Raw genomic sequence first — 24,878 nt, forward strand, 5'->3', positions numbered from 1 at the left:
TCTCTCCCATCCCTAGGAGAGTCTCTGCTTGTCTGATTACTGTTTGCGCTGCATGTGTGGTATGTGTGCACATGGTCTACATGTGTTGTCTATACATGTAGGTACACATGTGTATACCACTAATACATGGCCTTTGAATGGATGGCTTACTGTCAATGCGGCCTTCCTCCTGAAAAATGTAGCTACTTCATTCTAATTAATAGTATATAAATCTGCTATGGGAGTCTTTTGGCTTGGCTAAAGAGAGTAGTACAGTGCTATAAATGAACAGGAATAATCAGTTGAGACACAAATTATTGCCCTACTATTTTTCAAAAGACGTGTAAATTCACCTTGAACTTTCAGAATCTGGTGTGACACAAATTGAAGTGAATGAGTAAAATAAAATTATGTTCTGCTCCCTTCTTCCCTCTCCCTATTATTTCAAGGTCATTCCCAGCACTGGACTGCAACAGTCTGTGGCACAGTGGGGCAGTGTGTCTGGCTGTTAACCAGAAGATTGGTGGTTCAAGCCCACCCAGGGACAGCTGTGGGCAGGATTCCTGCATTGGAGGGGGTTGGACTACAACACTACAAATATATAATTCTATGATGTAACACTTAACTGCAATGACCAAATAAAAGCAGACATAAAGGAACAGTTCTCCCTTCCCCAAATCAACTAACAGCAGAGCTGTCCTTAGATGTGTGAATTATTTCAGGAACATTATATCCTTTATGGAAGCTTAAACACACATACATGTGCGCACACAGAGGCGGAATGGAGCAACCTCATTGCACAGCACATCAAATCCATGATTTACTTCTCATAGCAAACCATACATTCATATTCAACTGGCTGAGTCACATTTCTTGAAGCTGAAAATATAATACTATAGCAGTCAACCCTGGGGGATAAACTCTCATTGCTGTTGCTTAATCTGTGTGGAAAGCAGTGTGGAAAGAGGTTTCATGAAAATGTGGAGGGCCTTATTTATTACTACTACTACTACTACTACTACTACTATTACAGTCAAACCTTGGTTGTTGAACATAATCCATTCTGGAAGTGTGTTCAGCTTCCGAAATGTTCGACAACCGAGGAGAGGCTTCCGATTGGCTGCAGGAGCTTCCTGCACTCAAGCGGAAGCTGCATTGCACGTTCGGCTTCTGAAAAACGTTCAAAAACCGGAACACTTACTTCCGGGTTTTTGGCATTCGGGAGCCGAAATGTATGGTAATGGAGGCATTCGGGAGCCGAGGTTTGATGGTACTCATGAAGTAAAATCTATCTAACTAGCATCCTTATTTCCAATTGGGGGGATCATATAAGCAGTGATAAATGGATCAGTGTCTATTTCCAGTCAATGTCAAATTTGCATAAATCTGTCCTGTCCTGTATTAGTTTGCATTTTTAAAAGTCCATATAAAAATGTTATTTAAATATTGTTTCATCACAAAATAAACACTTAGTAGTATGCCTTGAGCAACTAACAAAGTCGTTTTATGACTTTTTATGACTTTGTTTTGTTATGGGTTACTGGGAATTTTAAGCCTGTGAGGGGTAAACCATAGTTGCCAGAATTATTTGAGGGAAAGAATGTGCTTTACAGGTGTAGTGTACATGCAGCCCAGATTTCATGTGTTTTAAAATGTTATGCTTTCTCAAACAATTATATCTTCCCTATTCCATTTTTAAAGAAAGGATACAATCCAACAAACAAAGTAGTTAACAAAGCAACACTTCATTATGCATTTAAAATGCATAATGATCCCCAAATTGAACATAATCGTAAAAATTCAACAATATTTACATAAGAAACCCAAAACAAAACGAAATGAAACAGAATGCCAATGAAAAAAAGAAGCTGAAGATCTTTCTGAAGAGTCATGTCATGTCTCTACCAGCTTCCTACCAGCTTGACACACCTTGCTTGCCAATGCATTTCACTGGGTGAGTCCTGCAACAGAAAATGGGCAGCCCTGACAGTAGCCAGCTGTGTCTCATCAGACTGAAGGATCAGGAGAATTTCCTTAGATAATTATTGAACATGTGAGAAAAAAAATGGTCCTTAGGAAACACAGAGGCCAAACCCCTGAGGGCTTTAAAGGTAAATACCAGCATATTGATTTGTGTCTGGAAAGTAAGAAGCATAGCTGCCAAGTATATCCCTTTTTTTAAGGGATTTTCCCTTATGCTGAATAGGCTTCCTCGTGAGAAAAGGGAAAACTTGGCAGCTATGGTAAGAAGTGGAGGGAGGGAGAGAGTGGGGAGAGAGAGAGAGAGAGAGAGAGAGAGGGAGGGAGGGAGGGAGAGAGAGACTCCACATGCAATTTGGAAATTCTTGAGTGAAGAGAGTGTAAACTCCATTCTAACATTTAAATAGAAGTTCAGTGGTCATGAAGTACCTATGAAGAAAGGTTGTAATCTTTAACAGATTGTTAAATTAATCATTTTAGAACTTTATCAACAAATAAATTAATTAGTCAGTAGGTGTGCTTATTTTTTAAAAAACCTATTACTTTTAAACAATTGCTTATAAAACTGCCTATTTCACACACCCTTTCTCTCTTTCATAACAAATAATATCTCTTCTAAGGTGATGCACGCTTTTATGACGTGTTAAATAGATAGATCAATTCAGATCAGTAGATGCAGATAAATAGATTAATTAACTAAAACCCATAAGGTGATACAGTGGTACCTCGGGTTACAAACTTAATTCGTTCCACAGGTCCATTCTTAACCCGAAACCATTCTTAACCTGAGGCGTGCTTTCACTAATGGCAAAGTTCGCAACCCGAAGTACTAGGTCCAGGTTAGTGGAGTTTGTAACCCAAAGTGTTTGTAACCCAAAGTGTTTGTAACCTGAAGCACCACTGTATTCAATGGTGACTGTCCACTGATGGAATCAGTAGTAAAGGAGGAAGACAATTTCCAGCAATCCTTCTGTAGTGTTTGTCTTAATCTGTTGCAGAGGGTGGGAACCTTTCTGAGAAAAATAAAATAAAAGGGTATGGGGTACTGCAGGAGAATTGCCAAAAATTACCTCCATCTCTATTCCACCGACAGTTTTAGTGGTAAGTCACCTTAGATATTACCCACACAATTAATCAATAGAATTTTCTTTAATCAAGTTGCAGCCCCAATTCAAAAAACATTTGAAATTGGCTTCAGTTTCTTGGCACTATGCTGATTGTTAATTTCCCTCCAATTGTGACCATCTTGTTTTACATCTTCTCCAAAGTGAACATATTTTCCCCCTTTCACATCCATTGTCATGTATTTCATGCAGGATTTTATTCAATAAAAGAAAAGGAACATTTTGCATCCATCCTGCCTTTGAGCACACATTTGAATTCAAGCACTTGGGTGAATTGAGCTTGCCTTGATCTACAGATTTAGAGATGAGACTGTCAATTGACCTAGTCTTCAATTACAAACTAATATAATGTATATCCAAACACATCAGTGCAATTTAATAAGCAGCTCTTTGGGATTAGGCAATTCCAATTTGCTTTCATTTCAAATTCTGTGCAAGCACATCATTACAAATTTGATATTACCCTCACCAAATTAGGTCTTTTCCGAAGCACTGATCCATACAATTACAAAGGGACAAGAGTACTTCATTAGACTAACCTTGCATCAAGCTCTCACAAATTTACCTGATCAATAAGAGGATGGAAACAAAGAAAAGTAAGTCTTGGCAAAATAATACTTGACCTGCACTTAATTATCTTGACCCCCCCTTAAAAAAAACAAAACCAGCAGTGTCTACCACAACAGTTTCTCCACCTCCCCATCTGTTTACTCTCAACATCAAATCTATCCATGCCTTGATTCCTGGGTGTCCATTCATCACTGTTTACAGCTCACATTAAAGCATTACAGTTACAGCAACGATTCTGAACAATGGCCAGCTCATGCCTTCTCTATCTAAGGATAGATGTCCGCAGATACTTTCACTCAGAAGCTAGTCTTTTTATACACGAAGGATTTTCCAACATCTTCTCCATGGATAGATTCAGGTGCTTCAAATATACAATGTACTGTTTTAAGGCTTATCACACAATAGCTGTAACTATAAAGCTTTTAGCTCCTACACTCCTTCAGCCAAGTGGAAATCTGTGAATGCAGTGATATTCTTTATCTTGGTCAAGGATGGAATTCCTATCTCTTCAAACCAGTACCCTTATCTAATCTAAAAATAAAAATAAAACCATCCCAGGGAGCAATATAGTACAATATAGCACAATTTGCAAAGGGGTTGGGGTGTCAATCTGTTGTAGAAATAACACAATGGAAATCCATCTAGCTGACAGAAATTTTGAAGGCAGAAAGGCACCTGGGAAATTCTTTGGAAACCTCCATTCTGGAGCAATATATCAAGTAGAATCAAAGAAATGTAGAATTGTAAGGGACCCCAAGGGTCAAATAGTCCAACCCTTTGAAATACAGGAAACACAGCTAAAGAATCCCTGGTAGATGGCCATCCAAACTCTGTTTAATAACTGCCAGTGAAGGAGAGTCCACCACCTTTCATGGGAGTTCCTTCCACTATGAACCAGCTCTTACCATCTGAAAGTTCTCCCTAGGGATGTTCAGAATCTCATTTCTTGTAGTTCGAATCCATTGGTTCAGGTCCTACTCTATGGAACAGCAGGAAACAAGCTTCCTTCATCTTACATATGACAGCCCTTCAGATATCTGGAGATGGCTGTACCATAACTTCAGTCTGTGTCTCAAAGCCATGCCAAGCTCTCTTTCATGCATGTTTTTTAATTAATGAAGTTTTCACATTGTGGTAGTTTACCTCTGGACAATATTTCAGGGTTCTTTTCTGCACATATTTGATAAATATCAGTAACATTAATAATAAATAAACATTGTTATTTGTTGGTAATATTTTTTTAAAAAAATTCAATTCTAAAATTATCCTCAACATTTCTAAACTGCACCTTCACCTAGAACGTGGATTCCAGGATGATGTCCGTAAAAATCTAAGATCAACACAATATTTAAAATGTATTTTAAAAAGTAAAGTAACTTAATAAAATCTAATAATCTAATTATGGTCAGCAAGTACTTTCTGATCATGTTCATGAGACTGAAATTCATGGACTGATATTTGTTGGGAGGTGTTTTTCCCCTCTTAAATGTTTTAATATTGGACTCATTGATCCACTGTCAGAGCTCTGTATCCTGCGCAGGTGCTGAAGACAATACACATGTGTACACACAAACTTCATGAGCTGCCACTTACCTTTCACTATTAATTCTGCATAGTTTGAAACTCCTGATCCACCATCTGAGCGGATGACACATCGGTATTTACTGATGCTGCGCTGAGAAGTGTCAGCTACGCTGACAGTAGCAGAAAAACGTCTATGGTTGACGACTCTGGTGACCATTAAAGCTGTGTCTCTGCCATTCCACTGCTGCCAAATCAACCGGGGTGGAGGGGAGAGAGAAAATATGATATGATCATGAAAGAATATCATTTAATTCATTTATGCTTCAGTCTTCATCATTTTTTACTCATACACAAAATTCAGGGAAATCTTCCCCTAAATAATTTTCTACTGAGAAATTAGCAAGGCTCAATAGTTCTACTGAGACATGTAATCCTTGTCTTAAATGGTTTGTAAAAAAAAAAGCCACTATAAACAAATGCTGCAACAACAGACAGTTCATTTACGAAAACCAGAATAGTTTCTATTCCCCCTCCATTAGTGGGACCTTTCAATCAGCTCATGAAAACATTGAATGAGAACTCTAACACCCCCTTTCCTGACATAAAGAGGGGCTGTAAGAGCATGTAGTGGAATATATACATATTGATCAGAAGTAAGTGCCACTATAGAGGTTATTCCCAGATAGTTGTGTGGTTGTCTGGGAATAGACCACATCAGATGCAGTAAAATACAATGAGACATATTTCTGAGTTAACACTTTAATTTTTTCTGGGCATGGATGTGTAAAGTAGCCTTCAAGGAAGCATAGAATTCAACAGAATGTTCCATTACCTGCTAATCAATCCCCATTTTTCAGGAACCTATAATTTGGGACATGCCATATCATAAGGTAATCTGCCCTGTGTTAATAGATAAGACATAAAGTATGTATTTTCAGCTATTATGAAGCAAAAGTGTACATATGTTTTGGGCAGAACCAGCTCTTAACATGAGCAGCGCCTAAGAATACCAAAGCTGCCAACCGAACCATCTTATGATTGAGATTTGGAGGGTATGTGGCCAATTACTCTAAGATGATTCTACATGTCTGGAGGGTGGCAACACCCAAACGGGCCTCTATTTAGCAGCCAGACAAAAACTTTCCTCATAACCAGGTCTTTAACTATCTGTGACCTTTTAAAAAGTGGGTGGGATGTTTTTAATATATCCCTCCTTGTTTTTAATATATCTATGTGGGGGACTGGTTGATTGGTAGGTTGGTTGTAAGTCACTTTGGGTTGCCTTGGCCAAGATAAAGCAACAAACAAATGTAACAAACAAACAAACACACAAACAAACAAACAAACAGCAATAGCACATAAATTCTCGCTTCCAGAGAGAAGATGCTTCTTATATTCATTATTATTTTTAGAGTCCCTGCTTCTTCTTTTTCTAGTATTTTTAGCAAGATTGGTGGGAATGTGTTCACACAGATACTGCTTATTTGCTCAATGTTGTGAAATGCATCTTTAACTTCTCACAATACATTTTTTAAGAAAAACCACGTAAATGTAATGCATTTAATAATGTGTTCATAACAGTTGCTTATTCTAATGTCTTCATCCTACTAACTTTCAAAGTGGTTCCGATTGAATTAATTGAAGTCTTAATCTGGCATAAGTAATGTTAATGATTTGTAATTAACTTCTTTAGGATTGCAGTAATCAAGTTCGTTCGTAAAGTAAACAACAACAACAACACTATAGATAACAAGAGTTTCAATCTGCACATTCTGGCCAGAAGCTTGCCTGAATTTTGTTCCATTATGTCCTGTGACCTTGCATGGCCTTATGAAAGATAGAAGAATGGTGGTGACCTTTATTGCCTTTAAGTCCTTTTAGGAAATTCACAGTAATTCTTACTCTTCCAACAGTTCCTTAATATTTGTGTTGTATGTTAATTATCTGGGAAACTAACACGAAAAAGAGGAGCTGCTCTCAGGGCTGGATTCTGTTGCAGGAAACAAAGATGATTGCCTAGGTGTGGTGATGCTGAACTTAGATAATGCTTGTCATAGGCTGCTTACTCAAGATTGCTCAAGACAGTTGAAAGAAAAAATGGAAACCCTGATGTTCACGGACAGCACAACATAATTTTTTTTATTTTTAAGCTGTGCCCAACACTGTATGAGTGGAAGGCAACCTTGGGTTTTGGTTCTCTCCCCTTTTCTTCTGCCCAGACTCTTGTGCTCCTCAAAAAGTCTGCCCAGAGGGTCAGGGGACATATCAAGCCTTATATAGTGGTACCTCTGGTTACAAACGCTTCTGGTTACGAACGCTTCAGGTTACGAGCTCTGCTAACCCGGAAGTAGCTGCTCCTGGTTTGTGAACTTTGCCCCATGATGAGAACGGAAATTGCACATCGGAGGCGTGCGTGCAGCGGGAGGCCCCATTAGCAAAAGCACGCATCAGGATAAGTATGGTTTCAGCTTAAGAACAGACCTCCGGAACAAATTAAGTAACCAGAGGTACCACTGTAGCATTGAATGGGCTGCAGTGGGAAGAAAGATTCTCCCAAACTTGGGAAGATGACACTTCTGATTCCAGCTTCCCCCTGCAGTTCCATACAACACAACCACAATGTTCAGTAGGTCCCACTGACCACCCAGAGATGCTTGTAAAGAGAACAAACAGCTGGGGGGTGGGGAATGGAAACAAGTATTATTCAAGCTACTTTCTGCTGACACGATGTTGGGTATGATCCATCGTTTCCAGGAAAATTTACATCAGTTTCATTTGCAACATATGGTGCAATTGTGAGTTCATAGCGATCAGAGCCATACATAATTGTATTATCTGACAGGGATTAATCTTCCATACATATCATGGATTGAATCTGTTGAATGGGCTACGAATGCAACAGAAATAAGGTGTTTGGGAAATGAATAAAAGGAGAGAGCAACAAATACATTTCTAATGTTGACAGTGGATATTTGGTTTAGTACAGGGGTGGTTAATTAAGCTATGGCTCTCCAGATATAGTAGCACTCCAGTAGCACCAGCCAGCATGTCCAATAGTCAGAGATAATGGCAGCTGTGGACCAAACATCTGGAAAACCACAGGGTTGGGTGCCTACTGGTCTAGGAACAGCCCTGGTTCTTCTGGAAATTATTGTCATGCCAATTATGCAGCATTAGCCTATGGCTAGCTAATTAAATAATCTATAGCTTTTTAAACTATTTATTTCATAAATAAAAATAAAAATAATAACATTTCTCTAGCACAGTCAAGTATATAATGAAAGGGTAGTGCAAAGAATGAAAATTTACTTTGGTTTAACTTTATGGGCATTCAAACAACAATCTTCAAAATTTCAACATATTTTGCACATGTGTGTTCAATGTTTTTCAACAACCATGAATACTAGAAACTCTATCTTTGAAGACTCCTGTCTTCCTTTCAACGTGACACATCCTTCCTCTTCTACACTATTCATTTGTCAACTTTTAATGTCCTGCTTTTCTTTTGTCTTCCCAGCCTTTGAACCAAGCTTCTAATTTGCCAAACTCTGAATTCTTTTTTCTTTTTTTCTTTTTCTTTTGCAAATGGACTAAATTAGGAAAAGGGGATGCATTTATACAAGGGTAGTTAATTTCTATAAATGTGCCCAATTGATTAATGTTCCCAACATATTCAGCTAAATATTTTTTCCATGCACAAATCTGAGACAATGAGGTATTAAGTTGGTTTTGCTGGTTTTGCACAAAGGGAAATGCTCTGTCAAGGAATGCAGAAGAGTATCATTCCACTCACTGAAAGGAACAGGGAAACCCTGGAAAGTATGGCGCTCTATTTGTGTTTTGTGGTCTTCGAAAATAGGAAGCTCAATTTGCGCTTTGGAGTCTCTGAAAAATAACACATCAAGTCTCAATCTACTTTACCTGTAGCCACAGTTTGTCATGTTGAGACCACTTTCCTCCAGCAATGCATTGGAACGTTGCATTCTGTCCAACATTAACCTCCACGTTCTGGAGCCGCAGGAAGTGAGGAGCTTTTCCTAACAAAAATGCAAAATATTATCTGGGTAGAGCTTCACAGTTCATATGTATGCTATGGGAACCAGCCATTCTTAACAAGGATATCTGGTTTCCCACAGAACAAACTACTCATCATAGCAATGTTGAGTTTGGGGTTTGTTTTAAATACTACAGTATGGCTTTCAGCTAACGATACGAAAACAAAAGCACCAGCCATCTCAGCACAGATAATGTGCTATAAATAACACTTCTGCACCAAAAGGATTCAACATTCCCCAATAATAAATTTCAGCTAATATACGGTGGAAGCAAATAGCAAATTTCTTCTGTGGAAGGATGTAAATATATAAGACATATAACATAATATGTACGAAATCAATGAATATATCAATGAAAAGTAGGCAAAGGAAAACCGAGCCAAGATATTTTTTACTAAGCGGCCTGGGTTCCTACTCACAGATAGCTAACAACAGCAACTTGATATGGTCCAACCCTATTAAAATATTACCATTACCAAATTCCATTGAACTCAATGGGGCCTACATTCAAGTAAGCACACAGAGCATAGAGGCTTTATATATGGAGTCCTCAATGTGGTGCTCATGGACACCCTCAGATAACCCTACAGTGGTGCCCACCGAGGCCCTCTGCCCATCCCAATATTATATATTTAAAGAGATTAATTGCCATCTTTGTTGTTTGAGGGGTTGCTGCCTTTTATTGCAGGAGTGTTCCTGGCTTTTTTGCATGTTTTATTTCTTTTGCATTGCATTGCTTTGCCTGGTTTGGGGGAGGAAAGGCCCTGAGCATCACCATTTTCCTTCTGTAAAATGGCTATTTTGTGGAGAGGCACTACCAAGGTGGCAGCAGGTCCAACTCCCAAAGAGCACAACACAATGAATTCTTTAGAGACAGGATCTGCTGTGCCTGTGGATCGTGACACCTGAGACACCTCACCTTGCCTCATGAGTGGGCCAGCTATGCAGCTATGCAATCAGATCATTGCTGAAGCACTGGCACAGGGAGGGTTTAACTTTTTCCTCCAAGCCCCTTTTCTGCTATTTGCTATAATGGGGTGGGGTGGGGGGACATAATGGGCAGCTCCTATCAGCCTCAGCCACCATGATCAATTAAAAGTAAAGGGACCCCTGACAGTTAAGTCCAGTCGCAAACAACTATTGGGTTGTGGTGCTTATCTCATCTAACTTTACAGGCTGAGGGAGCTGGCGTTTGTCCGCTCTGCAGACAGTTTTTCTGGGTCATGTGGCCAGCATGACTAAGCCGCTTCTGGCAAACCAGACAGGGGCGTAGCCAGGATCAAAACTAGGGGGGGGGCAAGCCATGGTCGTTCAGGGGCGGGGCCAAGGCACGGGAGGGGCCACGAAGTGGGGATGTGGGCGGGGCTACAGGGCCAGTGGGCCCAATGACATTGTGGCGGCAGCGGCCACCTTGTGCTTCTGGGGCTGGCAGCGTTGGCAGCTACCCTGCTTGGCTGGAGAGGATGGGAGGGTCGGGCAGGCGAGAGGGGGTGGCAGCGCGGGCGAGGGCGAGGCAAGGCACGGCCGCAGCCACGACGGCTCCAAGGCGTTGCTGCATATCAGCATATTTCAACCATGTTGTGGGTTCAAGCCCCACCTTAGGAAAAAATTCCTGCATTGCAGGGGGTTGGACTAGATGACCCTTGTGGTCCCTTCCGACTACAATTCTATGATTCTATTGATATATTACCATAGCATATGCATCATTCTGCTTTCTTGAATTGTCCTACTCCTAGGCATAGCAGCCAACTCCTAGAGGCCTAGGTGCCTCTCCCCTCCCCCCCCAATTACTGGTAAATACCGTATTTGAAAGAGTCACCCCCCCATGTTGATGGGCTTTCTATGTGGGGCTTATCTGCCCCCCCCCCAGTATTTTATTAAGGATGGAAGAGGGAGGGAAGGAAGGAAGAAATAGAGAGAGGGATAACTCATATTTACGGGTGTCTCTGGGTGACGCTGTGATGCTGGAACTCTGCAGCAAGAGGACAGGAGGGTCGGGCAGGCGAGAGAGGGTGGCAGGGCGGGCGAGGGCGAGGCAAGGCATGGCCGCAGTCACAACAGCTCCGAGGCATTGCTGCATATCAGCATAATATTTCAACCATGTCTTGGGTTCAAGCCCCACCTTAGGAAAAAATTCCTGAATTGCAGGGGGTTGGACTAGACGATCCTTGTGGTCCCTTCCAACTACAATTCTATGATTCTATTGATATATTACCATAGCATATGCATCATTCTGCTTTCTTGAATTGTCCTACTCCTAGGCATAGCAGCCAACTCCTAGAGGCCTAGGTGCCTCTCCCCTCCCCCCCCCAATTACTGGTAAATACCGTATTTGAAAGAGTCACCCCCCCATGTTGATGGGCTTTCTATGTGGGGCTTATCCGCCCCCCCCCAGTATTTTATTAAGGATGGAAGAGGGAGGGAAGGAAGGAAGAAATAGAGAGAGGGATAACTCATATTTACGGGTGTCTCTGGGTGACGCTGTGATGCTGGAACTCTGCAGCAAGAGGAGTCTTGTAAGCAGCTTTCTCTCTGCTTGATTTACAGCAGGCACGTCCAACAGGTAGATTGTGATCTACCAGTAGATCACTGGATGTCTGTGGTAGATCACTGGTAGGTCACTGGCACCCCTAAAAAAAGCTCACCCAAAATGTTCCTCCTCCCTAAAAAAAGTTGAACTATGACCTGAAGCCCTAAACAAAAATGGGCCTCCCTCCTAAAAGAAGCTCAGCAAGTTTGACCTAAACCCCAAAAAACAGTGCTTCCCTTCCTTAAAAAAACTCAACAGCTTTGACCTGAACCCCCCAAAAGGGGGTAGATCACTCCCAGTTTTTAACTCTGTGAGTAGATCAGAGTCTCTTGGGAGGTGGCCACCCCTGATTTACAGTATACAGATGCAGGAAGAGGGGCAGGCTGGAACACCTGTGCTTTTTATAAACATCACTGTGTCTGTCAAAGCTACAGCCCCCCCTTTCTTATTCACTTCCTTTTAGCCTTGCAGAGCCACCTTAGTCAAATTGAATCCTCTGCACCCTCATTAAATCGTCAATAGAACTCTTAATGTGATTCCTGAATGCTCATTAACAACTCCCACTCAAGAACAATAGGGTGAATTGGTCAGCTATCGAAACTTGCCTGGGGATATCTGCTCCATTGTCTTAACTGCTTAACTTCTGGTAGCCACTTTGCTTTATTTATTTGATGTGTTTTTGTTACAGCTGTGTGTGTCCCCCCCCCCCAGCAAGTGGAGACTTAGCTGCTCTTGCTAAAGCAAAGCCCTTTCCACTTCAGTTTTTGGAGGGGAAAAGTGCTGGTTATGGTCTGTAAAATACATTAATTTTTTGCTTCTAGGGGGGGCAGCTGCCCCCTCCTGCTCCCCTGCCTACGCCCATGAAACCAGAGCAACGCACAGAAATGCCATTTACCTTCCCGCCAGAGCTATACCTATTAATCTACTTGCACTTTTTGACGTGCTTTCGAACTGCTAGGTTGGCAGGAGCTGGGACCGAGCAACGGGAGCTTACCCCGCCACGGGGATTTGAACCACTGACCTTTTGATCAGCAAGCCCAAGGCTCAGTGGTTTAGACCACAGCGCCACCCGTGTCCCTACCATGATCAATTATCATGGATAATAATGAGGAGTCTATCAACGTACGGAGGACCATAGCTTTGCAGGCTCTGTCACAGTGAAAGGCCAGCTACAATTTGGTGAGCAGTATCACTTGGCCAGCAGAGTCAAAGAGAGTTATGCCATCCCTTTCAGCTGGCTGGTAGTTTATCCATGTCACAATTTATTGATGTACTGGCTGTTGCCTGAGACAGGGTCATTCATCTGTCACCTGAAATGGAGAAGCCTTGATATAAAACAATACTGCTTTTGCAGTATTGCAGAATTTTTAGAGCAAACCGTTGTGACAGTTGGTACTTTCCATTCCTTTTAGCTTTAGTGTATCAAAATGGGCTTTTTTAATTGATGGCAACCGTACTGCTACTGAGTCCTCTACAGTTTTTAAAAGGAACAAAAGGAAAGGAAAGGAAAGGAAAGGAAAGGAAAGGAAAAATGGTTGATGACTTTGAGTTCAAGCACAACCACAATTATTATTATTATTATTATTATTATTATTATTATTATTATTATTATTATTATTATTAATACAGTGCCCGTGCCCATCTGGCTGGGTTTCCCCAGCCACTCTGGACAGCTCCCAACAGAATATAAAAAATACGATAAAACATCAAACATTGAAAACTTCCCTAAACAGGGCTGCCTTCAGATGTCTTCTAAAAGTCAGGTAGTTGTTTATTTCCTTGACATCTGATGGGAGGGTGTTCCATGGGGGGGCACTATAGAGAAGGCCCTCTGCCTGGTCCCTGTAACCTCACTTCTCGCAGGGAGGAAACCTCCAGAAGGCCCTCTCAATAGTATAGTACCCGATACTCAAAAGGTCAGAAAAGCTTCTAAAGAGAATACTCTAATGAGTCAAACTAATTCTCTTCTAGCTAGCAATGCTGGCGAAGCAAGTATTAAAAGAAACCGCAACAGCACTCTATTTTGGGGGGGAACATAAATGCCTTATATATGCTGTCCCTAACAACATTGCTGGAATAGTCCTGTGCCTTCCTCAGTCAACTTTACATTTTATATCATTTATTTCTTTTAGCATTTAAAATTGTAGACTGTGTTGGGTGACTGGCAGAAAGCCGGGATATAAATGTAATAAACAGATAAATATAAAGCATGAACAGAAATTAGAAAGCACCTTTGGATCCCAATCTTCCATGTTTATCCCTTTTAAGTCACGCAAGTCTCTAAAAGAATCTTACATAGTTTTTGCCTGTTGAAATTAGAAGGACTTAAATATGCTTCATTGTGACTGCACTGGCCCAAGTATTAAGCTTTCTGTTGGCTTCTAGATGCCAGGCAGGTACCATGAGCACAAAAAATGGCCCTAGTGTTACCTTTGAATTAATCCTGGATTTGGGGAAGTTTGTATCTGAATGTTATGAGTTGGACATCTGTAGCAACAAATGGATACAAATTCCTAATTGAATGTTTCCATGGATAAAACGGGTGGTACAAAATACAACAGCCGGGGGGATGTAGTGAAACAATCTTATGACTTATTCTATACTCTATACTTCACAGTATGAATTGAGTGCTTTGAAAGGGATACATATTCTTTAAATTCTTTCACTGAGCCACTGAAAAGATTTACATTCCTTTAAAGAAAGTATACTCCAGGGCATTTATTCCAGAGTGAATGTTGCACTAATTTGCTTAGTTGTGTGCACATGAAAGAACCTCCCCCACATCCCAAAATTCCCCCTTTAACTTACTTCTATAAGATACCATCAGAACCCTGCAATTCTTCTCCTTCAATGGCCTGAATCAGCGCTAACAATCAGGGCTTTATATCTCCTTAATAACGGACTAGAATTTTGGCACTAGCTGCACATTTGTAGCAGTTCTGCCTGTTGCACAACTTGATAAATTATGTATTTATTCAGGGTTGATTGCTTCCACTCTGTAAGCATTTGGAAAGGATAAAAGAAGATGTTTCAGAACTGATTGAATTGGGCGAATTACTCCTCTTGATGCAAGGCCGAGTGTAACACATTACTACGGTTAGGAAGGAAAAGGGGGGGGGGAGTATGCTTACTGCATGGATGGGCAAGAACTCTGACTTCATCCACAGCTATGTACCCAGGGTGTCCCTTCAACGATACCGATTCAAATATCACCTGAAATACAACAGGGGGAAAACAAGCTGCTTAAGTAAGCTGTCCGAAAGGATCTCTCGCCTATTCTTTCTCGCATAGCTGAAGCTGAAAACGTTCAAAATCCAGGGACAGAGATTCACAACTCAACCTATTGATTGCTTTCATAAGCTAGCCAATCTAACCCCTCAAAGGTTTATTCATTAATGCGAAGTGAAGAAAAATACACACATTGTCCTGTTCCAATATGTCTCCACTGAACATAATGTTGGAAAATATATATCATACTTATACTTGGGAAAAGTTTTTGGGGGGGAGGGGAACACACCGATTTGCTCTTAAGAGTAAGCATAAGCATGAAGCCAGGTTAAATGTTAATAAAAACAGATAAAGACCAAGGATTTCAGTGCCAGAACTAACAGCACAATCCTAACCATGTCTACTCATGAACAGGGCCTATTGAATTCAATGGGGCTTACTCCCTGGGATTAGGCTGCAGTCTCTGTGTTATAAGAAACTCGCAAACAAAATTGCTTCCCTGTAAATTCTCCTCCTGTTTCATTGGAAATGCCGAAGCTCATAGTATAGTTATGTTGAGTCATTATGTACTGCATGCAACACTTGGGGAGGGAAACTCCACACTGGGCACACCTTTAGATAAACTACCTGAGCTGTATTGGGCATGCAGAACATGTCACTATCCATCTGTCCGTAGGTTAGGTTGACAAAGTTAATTAGTGAAGATAATAGTGCCATGTCAGGTATGCAGAAATATGCAGCTTGTTTGGAATGATAAAGGGCAAGATCTGGTCAATCCATATTCATTATTAGGAGATATATGAAATATATCATAAATTTGACAATTTTATGTTTCACCATGTATGTGATGTATGTACATATGCAATGCATTTATTATACTTATTCAGTATATTTATAGGTAACTAATATTTTTAAAATAATGCTGAATTTATAAAGTTATCTGTAAGATAATATTGTGTGTGTGTGTGTGTGTGTGTGTGTGTGTGTGTCTGTGTCTGTGTCTGTGTTGGTACTCACTAGAACAGAGTACTATCTCCAATTTGATTTCAATAGCAGCTCCCATCTAGCTGCACCATAAATAGAGTACAGTACCTCACAGAAGGTGGCTTTGCTGTTGTTGAACCATGGGATAAATAAAAATGGCACACCTCCCCCCCCCCCCCGGATGCCCAATTCCTTGCCTTCTTCACCTTTTAGAGGCATTCAGCTCACAGCAATGGAGGAAAGTTTGCCAATTAACCTTGTGAAAAACTTCTTAAAAACATTAACATTTCCAAGTTAATTTATTTATAAATATTCTGTGTTTGGAATTAGATTTTTTAAAAATAATAATAACAACGAAGCCCTTTCAGTTTAAAATGAAACTGTGTCACCTTCCTCATTTATTTCATTTATAATCTTTCACTGTTCTGTCAAAATATAATTATGCTTAAAGGATTAATAATCAGAAATGAAATGAATGTATTTCTCATTTCTAATTCATATGCATATGCCTAATTAAAAAAAAGTATTTGATGTAACACACAATATTTCTTTCCATTTAGGCAAGTTTTCAAAGATATTACTGCGAGTATTAAGTTGTTGCAAGTGATTTATGTAATATGCAGCATTAGTCATTCCTTGGGACTTTGGGATGTCCCAACATAGCTGAGTCGTGACTTTGACATCCAATCTGGGACAATGTGAAAATTCATGGCAAAACCAAAAGAACTAGAGAGAAGATGAAAAGAGTAGCCTAAGGTGAACCATATTAAGGGAATATGCTGACCATAGAAGAAAAACACTGAAATCTCATCTACCTCAAATGATTAAATATCATCGGTGTCAGGGCTTACAAGAACTCAGTACTTGCTAGCCAGATCTGTTGCATATGTTGCTTTTTGACACCTTAAAGCAGGCATCCCCAAACTTCAGCCCTACAGATGTTTTGGACTACAATTCCCATCTTCCCCGACCACTGGTCCTGTTAGCTAGGGATCATGGGAGTTGTAGGCCAAAACATCTACAGGGCCGCAGTTTGGGGATGCCTGCCTTAAAGAAATTCTGCTACTGGACAGCACTGGTGACTGGGCTTTTGGTGGCTACTGGTGTTCATTCTGTATGGAAAGGGCTGAATTCTATTCTGTTTATATCATCTTGTTTTATAACTTTTTTCAAAAAATGAATTTTGTATTTTAGCATTGTAAGTTGCTTTGGGATGCCTCTAGATGTTTGAAGTTTTACACACACACGCGCACGCGCACACACACACACACACACACACACACTCTAAATAGCAAGCCATATTTATTTCATGTGGAATACACAATGCATGTAATTTTCAATTAGTATTAACTACACTAGAGAAGACCTTTGTATTGAGCTGACCAATCAGGATATTAGATAGCAGCTCTCATTAGGTTAGTGCAGCATAGCTGCCAAGTTATCCCTTTTTTAAAGGGATTTTCCCTTATGCTGAATAGGCTTCCTCGCGAGAAAAGGGAAAACTTGGCAGCTATGTAGTGCAGGCATCCCCAAACTCGGCCCTCCAGATGTTTTGGGACTACAACTCCCACCATCCCTAGCTAATAGGACCAGTGGTCAGGGACAATGGGAATTATAGTCCCAAAACATCTGGAGGGCTGAGTTTGGGGGTGCCTGGGATAGTCAATGCATGAAATGTATCAGATGTGTGTATATTTAAGAAATGATATCCACACAGTGGGTCATAGCTCCAGATACAGGAGGTAGAAGGGATGAAATCAAGGGGAGAGGAATTGTTGGATGTAGAAAGTCCTGCCTCTTATCCGTCTTTGCAGAGGACAGCCTCTTCACTGTCAAGAACATAACAGTGGTCAGCTATGTGCCAAACCAGATGTGATGTTAACTGCACAAATCCTATTCATGTCCAACTTATTTCATTGGCACAAATGGGAGCTCTAATGTAAACAGCTGCTTCAGAGATGCCATTTTTGTCAGGATCATGTCAGAGAAAGAGCTAAACACACTTTCTCCATCTGCCCCCCACATCCTCAAGAATACTCAGTTTTGACTATGGCTACTATTTTCATGACATGTCTCTCCATATACCAGTACTTTCCATCAAGGCTTCTGTAAGTGTACTTCTCCACATTCCCCATATAATTATCTGTATTGGGGCAAGGGGCTAAATTTGACCACTCCTACTCCCGGGGTCTCCATGCTTCAATTGTACTCAGTACCCCTCAATGGTGAGGAAAATGTCAGCTAAGTGTTTCTGCTGCAAAACAACAACAACAACAACAACAACAACAACAACAACAACAACACCATGATAAAAGTTTGTTAAAGCTGAAATTTGTATTAGCAACAAACTTGCAAGTGTGTTCATATGTAAATTCAGGTGTCTGGTGAAGCAAGCAAACACGTGAATTACATTTCTAGCATTTATCTTAGTTTTCACAGGAATGCAAACATTCCTTGACTTGCATTGGGACAAATCCGATAAAATACTATGGCTGCTCTCTTCCAAATCAGAGTGTGATTCTGAGTACTACTATCTGTTATTCAATGAGGGTCAAAACAGACCATATCGATAGTTATCTGTAGTATCTGGGGGAAAGGGGAAGTGGTTATTATCACAGAATAGATAGGATATGATATGATATAATCACAAAATATGTGATGCAACTTTTTAGGGATGGGGGAATCTCAAACACACCTGATAGAAGTGTGGCCAGAATGTGCTGATTGCAAGTTCTACCTTCACCCAGCCTTCTGTAACAATCCCAGACACATTCCAGATAGGGTTGCCTTGAGGTCCACCATTAACCTTCACATAAACATTCAACGATCCAGGGCTGGAGCGGTCTCGACTGGACAGGTAGTAATGGAAGTCAATACAGTGTGTGTCATTTTCCTTCAAGGTTGGTAGAAGCAAATGAGCTTTTTGCCCAGACGCTCTCCCAGAGCTGTTCACCATCATGAAGGAGCCTGGAGATAAATGTGAAACAAAGAGAGGGACAACAGCAGAGAAAAATAAGGTCAGTGGTTTCCTTCTCTTCCCCTGGAACAATAGCATGATGAAGAGCCAATAATTCTAAACAATCTGCCCAGCAGTCAGAAAACAAAACAGGTATTCATCTCAAAGAACTGAAAACCTATTATTTTATGCCAACACTTATCTGAAAAAGACAAGAAGACATCAAAATTACAGGAGCTGCAAATAAATTTGCACCCACTGCCTCCACCATCACTTAAAGAGGATTATTTATTACTGTTTTCAAATTTTCTACCCTGGATTTCAAATTGTCTGACAGTAAAATATTCACACCAAGCATGAAGTGCATACACATTGTACAAACCTCTTGCCAAGTGGCCAGGCTCTCCCAGTGGCATTTCCAAGCAGTATGAAGCTGACAGCCTTTATAACACAACTAAATTTATTGGTTTGTATTGTGCCAATGTATTATAATACATCCCTGGAAAAGAGCAAGGCACAGTGGCACTCAAAGGAGTGTGATTCCTCCACCAGACAGCAGCAATTAGCTGCTGAGCAGGTCATGGGTTACTGTGGGGTTTCACCAGCTTAAAATATTGAGCAGGCCAGGGCCGTCTTAAGGTCATCAGGCGCCCTGGTGCAGGGATCCCTCGGGTGCCCCCCCCCACTCTTAAAAAAAGGGAAACTCTTACCTGGCGTGCTGGGCGGCAGGAGCCTCACGGCGGCCCCTGCACCTCACAGGAGGGCTGCGCTGTGCCGAAGGCCGCCTGCCACTCCGATGCCGCTGGATTGAGTGGGGGAGGGGGCGCCGCTGCTCCGTGCGGCCTTCCTCCCTTCTCCCAGCGGAGCGGGGTGCCTGGGCAGGCCGGGCCACGACGGGTTCCTTCCCGCCAACAGGGCGCTGTGTTTCATTGGTAGAGGTGCTGCCTTGTAGCGTCACCTCTACCAATGAAACACAGCGCCAGGGTGAGGGATGACCCTGGCGCTGCAGAGCGGAACAGGGTCCTAGTGCCCCTGTTCCGCTCGCTTCCCTCCCTGCTCTCGCGGTGCGGCTGGTGGAGGGAAAAGGGAGGCTGCCGCGAAGCTCCCCCACCTGCTGGGGCGCCCCTCAGCGCCCCCAGCGCCCCCTGATCACCCAGGCGCCACGGTGCATTGCGCCACTAGAGTCAATGGGCGAGCTGGGCCTGGGGTTTCACCAGCTTAAGGTGTAGAAAAGAGAGCCTTAGACTAAATGGCTACCTTGACACTCCCTCTGTTTGAATTCCTTATATTTTAATCACATTTGTAGCCCATTTCACAACTCTGGTGTGCCATTTGAATGCATGACTTTTCTCTGTAATTAAGGATTATCAATTTGTGCATGTCCCCGTAATTTAGAATTGTCAATTTGTACATGTCTCTGATCTAATCACTCAAATGAACACAATTTAAGTGGGCATCACTTAAATTGTGTTTAAGTGATTTTTGTTACTCATGAATTAAAGAAAGAAAGGAAAGCTAACACAATGTGGGCCACCCAGGGAAGTGTTACTTGTTTTACAATCAAATATTAACTTCTAGTTCTGCTTGGTTTCATTTTAGCCCATTAAGTTGCCTATAAACAAGGTCCTAGCATGTAGATAACATTTTCTTAATGGATGTGGAACCACAGTCCCACTTTCCAACATGAAAATTCCTCCTAAGGTTCATGACCTAACAAGGACCCCAGCCTAGAAACCGCAAGGGTTACACCAGCAGCATTCCCTCCTCTGGATTTTATACTCTGTGACATACTATAGCATCCATCTTCAGCCCAAGATTTAGAGACTAGATGCTGTAACAGCTGCTGAGACTCTGATCAACAAAAACTCAATTCCAGTGTGTCACACAGATAGCACTGCTGTAGCACAGCAAGAAGGGAAATGATTCATGCTGAAAAGTATTGCCATTTGTAAAACAACCTTTTAAGAACAGCTATTTTAAGAACCTCAAAGCAAGAGAAGTTCACCAAATCCAATCCCTTGCCTTGACTTTGTCTCTTCTTTGTGACGGTGTGTTCGCTAATGCATTTAAAAAAAAAAAAAGCCCATTATACTTATTGTGCAAGGTATTCCTGGATCCTGTAAAAAGCAGCCACCAGATTGGGATTTAGGTTTCACACCTCCCGGCAGTCAACAGGTAACATTGCAAGGGAGCAAAAAATAAAATAAAATAAAATAAAGAACAGGAAGCTGCCATATTATCTCCTTCCTGCTCCTTCCTTTTCCAGTTTTTAAATAACAAGCCAGAAAACGAGGAGATTCAGTATCAGAAGAGCATGGGAGATGGCTTTTAACAGGAGAGGTTGCCTTAAAAATTCATTGTGACACTCTGGTAGGAAAGGTAAAGTATGATGGAGCGTATATTGGCAAAAAAAAAAAGTGGTGAGGTGCCACAGAACAAACAGCTGCTGACAGCCCGAGTGGGCTCTGGTGGCAGCTTTTATGGGATCCAGGAATACCTTTCGCAGTAAGTTTAGCAGACTTTTCTGGAGACCCCATAAAAGCACTTGTGAATGGATCTCTGATGGTGCAAGAGGAGCCATTGACAGGGATGTGAGCAAAGTCTGCCCCACAGCATCACTGGTAGGGCAAGTATCATTAGTCGTAGCATCTTGACAACAGCATTAAGATGATAGCTTGATGGGGTAGGATGGAGGACACAGTTGAGAAAATTTTGGTTATGGTTTTTTTCCTGAAGATAATGTAATTGTCTGCTTGAGTGTTTGAGGCCTCCTAGACGAATCAACTGGCAAAAAGGAAAGAGAAGGCCCTTCTTGTATGTGATCATGAAGCTGTGATCTTAGAAGGCTGATAGGCTCACATAAAAGTCTCCTCTTGTTTGATGCAGAGGCAATCAGTATGTTGTTGAGGTAAAGAAAAGGTAATATGGACTGAAGATGTGTGTGTGTGTGTGTGTGTGTGTGTGTGTGTGTGTGTGTGTGAAACAAAGGCTACCACTACCTTGGTGAATGCTCTCCAGGCTGAGGCCAGGCCAAACCACATTGCTTTGTATTGCGTGCCCAGGCAGACACCCCCCCGACCCCAGATGACACCCAGGTGGAATAATGAGTCATGACAACGTGCTATGGGATTAAACTTGGCAACAACTTTATTAATTTTTCAGATGTAGGAAGACCTTGGCTTAGGCATTGGGCGTTTATCCCTCCCAGTCCCCAGCTGGGGATCTGGGGCACATCAGGGTTAATCAGTCTGTCTGGGGTTTGGGCTGGCTCTGGCAGACATATGTTTAAGCAGAGAGCCCGTCCGCCCCCCATTTCGCTGCAACACAGGGGAGTGCACTGACAACCTTTCAGCGTATGGCCAATGACTCCCCTCAACACAACCCCTTTAATGGGGAACCCTGGGATCGCTGCTGGAGGGGGGGCGTGTGTCACCCAAGGAGTCCGCCCAAGGCCAGAAACCACCAAAGCTGTGACGTTTTGCTACGGGGAAGGTGAAGCCGGCCAATGTTGGGATCCATCGCCTAGGGCCTTCTGGCGGTTCCCTCACTGCGAGAAGCAAAGCTACAGGGAACCAGGCAGAGGGCCTTCTTGGTAGTGGTGCCCGTCCTGTGGAACGCCCTCCCATCAGAGGTCAAGGAGATAAACAACTACCTGACGTTTAGAAAATACCTAAAGGCAGCCCTGTTTAGGGAAGTTTTTAATCTGTGATATTTTAATGTATTTTGGTATTTGTTGGAAGCCGCCCAGAGTGGCGGGGGAAACCCAGCCAGATGGGCGGGGCATAGAAGAAGAAGAAGAAGAAGAAGAAGAAGAAGAAGAAGAAGAAGAAGAAGAAGAAGAAGAAGAAGAAGAAGAAGAAAAAGAATGCAGGGAAATTCCTTCCCGGTCCTACAACAGCAACCCTCAATGACTGTAGCAGCGCCCACATACCTGTAAATAAGCCTAAACTAAGGGAGGGTAGGGCGGGAGAAGCAATAAAAGGCCTAAACTAAGGGAGGGTAGGGCGGGAGAAGCTCTGGACCCGACTGAGGTAGGTTACACCCCCTATTGTACCAGGTGGGCCCCTTACCTGGTCAACTCCCCTGTCTACGCCTTTCCAGCTGCAATTGGTTCTCAGAGTTGATGCCAGAATGAGGGGAGCTCATGGGCCCACTTGATCTAGCTCTGAGATGATCTAGCCCTAGAGATGGGGCAGGAGAAGCTGGAAAGCTGGGAAGACCTGCCATAACAGGTGCTGCTCCTGAACGATGGTGGGGAAGGCTGGAGTCAAAACTTGGGTAGAAGGAGAACTAGCTGTAATATTGTCTATTGCATTTATGGGCTGTAATTTTGCTGCTGCAATTTGCTCCTGGTGGGAGAGTGTGCATTTCTTCTGTGCCTTTCCATTTAAGCTCAGGAAAAGAAGCTGTTTGAACAATAGTCGATCATTAGGTGATTGTTAGCAAAAAAAAAAAAAAAAAAAACACCACGGAAAACTGTCTAACCTCCCACTGAGAGCTAATGACTAGAGGTTTGAAAAGCTTTACCTATACTGAGCAAAAAGCTTGGGGGGGGGGGAATCCAGAGGCTACTATAGATGAAGTCAGCAATGCAAAGGACAATACAGAGTCTAAAGCAGGCATCCCCAAACTGCGGCCCTCCAGATGTTTTGGCCTACAACTCCCATGATCCCTAGCTAACAGGACCAGTGGTTGGGGAAGATGGGAATTGTAGTCCAAAACATCTGGAGGGCCATAGTTTGGGGATGCCTGGTCTAAAGAGACTGTAGAGAAGGAAACCAACAACTGAATAGGCCTCAAGAAATCAGTGTGAAAACACCAGAGCGGGGAAAGGAGTGCTGAGAATAACTAAAAATGAGGCTAAACACACAGAGAAATTCAACAAAAGGCAAAAGAAACAAGGAAATAACCAGTTTGGAAGGACAACACCAGGAGTCTCATGAAACGACCACTTTCTGCGAGGCAAAGTTAAAAAAAAATGAAGAAGGAAGGAGCTGAGATGGAAGCTTCTGGTTTAAATTCTTCATTATATATATATTTTTGCAAGCTTGCAATGTTGCCTATTGGATGTCAGGTGGCACCACACCTAAGTCTCAACCTGGCTGCAGCTTTTACCAGGTCTCCAGAATTGGGTGGGGGTCATAATTCTACTCCAATAAAACTTTATCTGAGACACGGGCCAGGGGTAGACCTGGATCTTTCAGATTTCAGCAGCACCCTATGCAAGGCTACAATTTGGTGCCCCCTCAGCTCCTGACTTCTACTCAATTCACTAAGTCATAGTTGCAATGCCCTGCAGTGCCCCCTAGACCAGGCATCCCCAAACTTGGCCCTCCAGATGTTTTGGAACTACAATCCCCATCATCCCTGACCACTGGTCCTGTTAGCTAGGAATGATGGGAGTTGTAGTCCCAAAACATCTGGAGGGCCAAGTTTGGGGATGCCTGCCCTAGACTCAGTACCCAGTTCAATGGAACTGATCACACTGCCCTAAACCCAACTCTGCACTGGCCGCATTCAGACATTGCAGGCTGTGCCCCTCCTTCTCTAGCACAGATGCAAGGAGAAGCTCAGAAGCTTTCGCTTCTGTTTTTGCTTAACCATCCACAGCTTGTTGTGTTGTCCAAACTGGCAAACTGTGATGGATGTTCATTATGGTCCATTTTGGGGAAAGGGGGAAAAACCAATTTGAAATTGTTGGTTTGTTTATGTCTCACTAAACTTAAAGTTTAAAGTAATGGCCACTATGTTCTGTTCCAAGCTCTGTTGTCTGATTGCCTCCCTTTTGTTCCCACACTTTGTCTGCCATTATCCACCTTGGGTGGATCTACACACAGGGAAAAACACACACTATAAATAAGTCAGAAATTAAAACATAATAAGAAAAGAAAAAAACTACCAGTATGTAAAAATGCTATAGAAAGGTTTTGTGCTCTCTGGTGCCATCT

At 42.1% G+C, this 24,878-nt stretch overlaps 1 protein-coding gene across 1 annotated transcript in view; it reads right to left on the reverse strand.

Moving 5' to 3' along the window:
• PTPRT (protein tyrosine phosphatase receptor type T) overlaps window positions 1-24,878 on the reverse strand; it is a 582,983-nt gene that overhangs the window by 328,855 nt on the left and 229,250 nt on the right. Inside the window, exons 3-6 of the mRNA XM_088674576.1 lie at window positions 18,670-18,941; window positions 14,894-14,975; window positions 9,099-9,214; window positions 5,247-5,421 (exon numbers count right to left, since the gene is read on the reverse strand). Of these exons, the coding sequence (XP_088530702.1) occupies window positions 5,247-5,421; window positions 9,099-9,214; window positions 14,894-14,975; window positions 18,670-18,941 (645 nt within the window). The remainder of the gene's footprint in view (window positions 1-5,246; window positions 5,422-9,098; window positions 9,215-14,893; window positions 14,976-18,669; window positions 18,942-24,878) is intronic.

Source organism: Zootoca vivipara, chromosome 7, assembly GCF_965207765.1.
Source record: "Zootoca vivipara chromosome 7, rZooViv2.hap1.1, whole genome shotgun sequence".
Classification (NCBI taxonomy): Eukaryota; Metazoa; Chordata; class Lepidosauria; order Squamata; family Lacertidae; genus Zootoca; species Zootoca vivipara.